At 38.8% G+C, this 6,159-nt stretch overlaps 1 protein-coding gene across 1 annotated transcript; it reads left to right on the top strand.

Annotated features, from left to right (window-relative positions):
- The first annotated feature begins 1,828 nt into the window (after positions 1 to 1,828).
- LOC113296188 (F-box protein At5g07610-like) lies at positions 1,829 to 3,025 on the top strand. Its single transcript, XM_026544515.1, has one exon. The coding sequence runs from the start codon at positions 1,829 to 1,831 to the stop codon at positions 3,023 to 3,025; it is 1,197 nt and encodes a 398-aa protein (XP_026400300.1).
- The last annotated feature ends 3,134 nt before the right edge of the window (positions 3,026 to 6,159 follow it).

The following is a 6,159-nucleotide window of genomic DNA, read 5'->3' as shown; positions in this document are numbered from 1 at the left end:
AGGGCATGCCAACCCTGCCGGCCGCACCACCGTGCCAATGACAAACCACGCCAGCCATGTCTCCGCGCCAAGGCATGCCAACCATGCCAACCGTGCGACATGTGCCAATGGCATGCCGTGCCAGCCGCGTCTCCGCGCCGAGGCATGCCAACCATGCCAAGCGTCCCAACATGGCAAAGCCGTGCATGACACTGGCTGCCAAAACGAAGGGTTGCGACAATCAACGACTACCCTTCCATCTGAGAAGCAGATCTCGGCCGTCCAAGTTCGCCACCAAGCGCGTGGCAACTTCTGGACCAATGCCAAAAATACATGATTTGTACCAAGCCCTAATTTTTGGCCGCGCCTAAAGCGTGGACGAGCATGCCGACCATGCCACCATGTCGCTGGCTACCAACATCCCTCCTGAATTCTTTCTGAGTTTTACTTTCGGGCTATTTTTACCTCCAGAACGAGTTCAAAACCTAAATATTCCCGTGTAGGGAGATAGGAAATTCTTTTCCGTACAGAATGGAGGAGCGAACCACAAAATCCGAGTCCGTACGAGAATTCTACAACGATTCTAGTAAAGGGCGCTAATTAGGGTTTCAGCATACCAAACCCTAATTTAGACAAAGCCGCAAGCGCTTCCCTTCCAAGCCGCAAGCGCTTCCCGTTTCCCTTCCAAGCCGCAACCGCTTCCCGCTTCCCTTCCAAGCCGAAAGCGCTTCCCTTCCAAGCCAAACGAAGGGTTCCATCAATCGACGGATACCCTTCATTTTGAGATGCAAATCTCAGCGGTACAAGTTCGCCACCAAACGCGTGGCAACTTCTATCCCAACTCCTTCTTTGTTTTGAAAACTGGAACTTCACCACTATTCTCTGGCGCTGATGTTTAAATTGGATCAGAACTGATTGTCTTTTCTTCAATCACGGGAGAATTCATAAACATATACTAGCACATAGCACATTGGCTTTCCCCCTATTAATAATCTAGTTTTAAATCCACCCCAAAATCGGTTTTCCCTTTAGTAAAAGTGGCTTTCCCTCTATTAATTATCATCCCCAGACCTGAGAAACTTTTCCCCAGTATTTTTTTGATTATTTTCTATTCCCTCGCAGGCATGATTCTATACACCACGAGTTGGGGACAACCCCCTCGGCGGTCTTAACGGAATCCATTGGTAATCTCATGAGAGCACTATGGCATTGATTTGGTACACATTTATGTGTGCATCCTACCATTATCCTGTTCGAGTATATCCTTAATTTCCTCACACAATTGAAAAAAAGCATTGAAATCTCTCCATTTTCTTTATTAGATTCTTTTGGTAAACAGGGTGATGTTAGCTGAAAAATTCGTAAAGCAAGACTAGTCCAATTGTTGGATATGAATTCAACAAACACAAGTGTCCATGACTACAACGCTCCACACAAATTAAGAAGGTGCATCCGTTTTGATATTTATACAGATTTTTTCAAGTTTCATCCTTTGAACTATTTCAAATTCATTTCATTTTTTACTTTAATACACTAAACACCACAATGCAAATTCCAAATTGGAATATTTCCCACTTATATTTCAATGAAATTGAAGGGAACATGGAACATGAGGTCATTAGAGGTTCTCCAAACTAGATTGCAATGTTTACTTGCAGGTTACTGAAAAGAGAATTCGTCCATTTTTAACCACCCTATAAAAACTTGTTTCGTGTAACAAATAATAACATAACTTGATCAGATCAAGATTCAACCAAGTCCCAGCTACATTGTTCATTTTTATAAATATTAGTATGCCTGGTTTATTAGTCGACATTTAGCTAGTCTCCGGAAAGTTTTAGCTATAAGAATGGTGTTGGTAGAGGAGAGGGATTCTACTTCATTGCCGTCATCCTGTATAGCTAGCAATAAAGATGCTGTGACAGAGATTCTACTCCGTCTACCAGCTTTATCACTAGTACTCTTCAAATCTGTTTCAAAAGGATGGAATTCTCTAATATCGGATCCTTATTTTGTTCATACATATTCCCTACGGAACCGTCTTACAGTCCCTAGAAAGTTTTTGCTCCAAATGATGTCACATGTTCAGTACACACAGCACCAAATCATATCTCATAATGAAATAGAGCTCATGGGATCATCTATAGTTGCTTCAACTGCACCTATGCCAGCAAGGATAGAGATAACTCAATCATGCAATGGTCTTCTATGTGGTAAGAAATATAAAACATACGACAGAAATTATGACTACTACATCATTAATCCGTCCACGAAGTGTTGCAAAATCCTTCCTCCATCTCCATTTAGAAACCCTAGTTTAACCGGGTCAGTTTGCAGTATGAGTTTAGTTTTCGATTCACAAAAATCAAAATACTATCAAGTTGTATGTATCATGAAAACTGATTACAAGAACAAGTATCAGATTGAAATATACTCTTCTGAAACAAAATCTTGGAGGCTGTCTGGAGAACCTTTCTCATCAGCAAGGGATACCTATGATAAGCCTGGTGTGTTTTGGAACGGTAACTTGCACTGGATCCGTAAATGGATAGACTATTCACGTTTCGATATCGAACAAGAATCTCTGAAAACCATGCCGGTGCCTCCGAGACACGATGCTGGTGGCTGGGATAGTAGGATGATTAAGAGTGAGTATTTCGGAGAATGCAACGGGCATTTGTATTTTATTGAGATTTATCATTCCTCTGCTACTCAATTCGACATCTTGGAGATGGAGAGTGATTATTCGAGGTGGAATGTAAGATATCGTGTTAATCTTGAACAGTTGATAATTGCGTATCCAAGTATCATCGGGAATCATGTTGAAGCTAATGAAGTGTTCCACGATCATTACGATTTCTCTGTATTGCTGGTTGATGAAGACGAAAAATCTTCCAAGTTAGTGTTACAAATTCCAGGCAAGACAATATCGTATGATCTAAATGAAATGAGTTTCAAGGGACTTTTCGATTTACCAAACATTCATAGTCGGAATAATCCTAAGTTTAGTGCTCACCAATATATGGACTCGGTTGTGTCTGTTTGATTCATTCACCCATGGTTTTAATTTTGCAGCGTGTTCGAAGATTGTTAATTTATTGTTGTTTATGTACATAATTGATATGAGTACTGCTATGTAGATATGTGTCATATCATAACCAACAATCTGAAGTTTGAGCAGTAAATGTACTATATACCTGTTATATATATACATGCCATCCTTCGTGATTAATACACCTGAAATAGTGTCTCTCTAGTTTGAAGATCAGGGTTAGGAAAGCGCGATTGAGAAATAATCTGGCAAAAGAAAGTTAATACCCGACACGCAGATGGTTAGAAACAACCCATGGCTATTATAAAGCTTCCAGCATACATCTTGTTTCTGCTGTATGGAAGCTTCTTCTTGCCGAATCGCCTTCCTATTGCAATGCCTGAAACAGCCAGCACGGGGGGTTCAAATTGCTGACATGTTTAGATACCCTTGCCTCAATTGTGCTACTACACCAAGTCCACCAATAAATTTAACAACTTCCCACAAAAAAAAAAATTCCAAAGCAGAATGAAACGAATTAGAACAAAAACTTTGAATGTAGAATGATTAATAATAGCTAGGAAAATCAATGGTGCAAAATATAATAAACTGTAGATGTCCATCTCGTCCAGAAACATGAATGCTAGTCCAATGAAAGTGTATATGCACAAACTTATGGTAGATCTTTAAAAAAACTTATGGTAGATCGTTGATAATCGTTTACCTGAATATTGGCCACAGAAGCATGAATGCTAGTTCAGTGTTTATATGCACAAACTTTCTGATGACGAGAGCCTAAAAAGACAATAAACAAGAACAAATGTTAAGAGCTACCTATATATTAATGGAAACTGAAAAACCAGAAAGTTCAAATGCAGTTTGACATATACCTAATCCTGTTTGATACTTCCGGTGCAAGCTCACCGAATATCGAAACTTGCATTAGCTAAAATGTAACTGATGATTGGTTTTTGATGAAACTTCAGTTCTGAAAAGTCAAATCAACCTCAGAACGTGGTGCGCAGTCAGTCATTGACTTCGGCGGTCCAAGTAAACTATGGGCTGGGCTGAGGACCTCTTAAAGTTTCGTACATGAGTTGGGCTCAAATCATTTGAGTTTTTAAAGAATGATTTTTTAGGGACCATGATTTTTTTGAAGGGACCATGATTTTATTAGGCCATCTTGCCTATAGTGATAACGGGTGTCCTAAAACGTTAAAATGACTAACCTACCCTTAACCTAATTTAATTTAAAACCAACCTAATAACCACTTATATATATAACCACCATCTCCTCCCACCACCACCGCCCACCACCGCCGATTACCACCACCACCACCTCCGATTATCACCACCACCAACCACCGATTACCACCACCACCACTACCGCCCACCACCGCCGATTACCACCACCACCACCTCCGATTATCACCACCACCAACCACCGATTACCACCACCACCTCCTCCCACCACCACCACCACCGCCTATTTAAGAAATGTAACAACATCAATGCAATCACAATTAAGTTCTGTTAAATGATAATTTTATCGAGTATAAAAGACGCCAGCCGCAACCTGATTCTGCCATGGGACCACTACGGAGGTATTTTCCAACAAACCCTTCACTTTAATTTGATTTTGATTGCTTCAATAGATTAGAAATCATCAAAATAGGGTTTTAGTAGGAGTTACAGAGCCATGTTCGGTTAGGCCGGTTTTCCAAAAAACCCTAGTTTACTAATCGAACTTCTTGAAAATGAAGAACACGAAGAACAGTTCGGTTCTATTGGATTTAAAACTAAGTCACCGAACTCTCTGTTCGGTTGTTTCGCAAAAAAATTTAAAACTACAAAGTAACCGAACTCCACCCTTAAAACCGAAAAAAAACAAATCCAATCTAACCGAACTGTGTTGTTGTGGCCACTATCTTGAGTTCCAAAATAACCGAACTTAGCCAATAGAGTTCGGTTTTTTCGCAAAAAATTTTAAAACTACAAAGTAATCGAACTTAGCCAATATACGCTGGAACTTCACAGTTTTGTTTGTTTGTTAAGTTCGGTAACTTCACAATTTTATCGCAGAAACCGAACTCAAAGTTTGGTTGGTTAGCTATTAGGTTCAAGTTTGCAAAAGAACCGAACTTTGTAAACTTATATACTCTCATATTACGTAAAGTTCGGTTAGATCAATATGCCGAACCTTAAGTTTATTCTTTGTAGTTTAAGAGGCGACTTACAGTATAATGTTCGGCTCAAAATTTAGCAGCACCAAAACCAGTCGAACATCAATGAATCTCTGAACCTATATAAGTCAGAAGTTCAGTCGAAAACCAACCAGAGTCGAATCAGACGAACGTAATATTTTCCTAAACAACAGCCTATGTTCGTCTCAAATTATATTCTCCAAGACCAACAGAACTGATCTTCTGAAAAAAAGTAAAAACGAATAACAAGGCTAGGTTCGTCTGATAATTATGGGCCGAGCCCACATTTGTAAACCCTACTTTCATCTTCTAAATCCTATTGAATCGACCAAACAAAACAATAACAGTCAAAAACAAGGTGAGTTTGTTGCAAATGCCTTATAATATTCATCTGAGAGCAATCACGATTTGGATTTCGCACTCAAATGTCTCTAGTTTTGATTTTAATCGATGCTCAAAATATATTTTTTTCATTAGTTTTGATTTAAGTTTTTAATTTAGATACTGATAGTTAAGTAATTTAATTAGTTTTCGATTAATTTTTCAATAAAATTGATGGGTATTTAAGTAATTTAATCTAATTAAACGGTAACCTAGTAATATCATCACGGCTAGGACACCCCTTATAAGCATATCTAGATGGTATCATCATTTAGTATGCCTCAAAATAGGATTCTGTTTTAAGGGCTGCTGAAATTTTAGAGGAGATACAATATACAAAAGAAGATCATTTTGCAGTAACTGAATACCCCCTTATAATTGACTTAGTTCAAGTTTGCACAATTCGTAAGGCAAGGAGAAGGATCATTTTTAAGTACATTATTTTTTACAATTATACCGTTATTGACGTAAAAGTTAGAACTGATTTATCTCCCAAACTGTTCCATGGATATTTAAAAAATTTATACCATTGAAAAACATTTTGATACTCTCTCCGTTCCGCAA

The sequence above is a fragment of the Papaver somniferum genome, chromosome 7 (genome assembly GCF_003573695.1).
Source record: "Papaver somniferum cultivar HN1 chromosome 7, ASM357369v1, whole genome shotgun sequence".
Taxonomy (NCBI): domain Eukaryota; kingdom Viridiplantae; phylum Streptophyta; class Magnoliopsida; order Ranunculales; family Papaveraceae; genus Papaver; species Papaver somniferum.
This window is presented reverse-complemented; position numbering and strand designations above follow the sequence as displayed.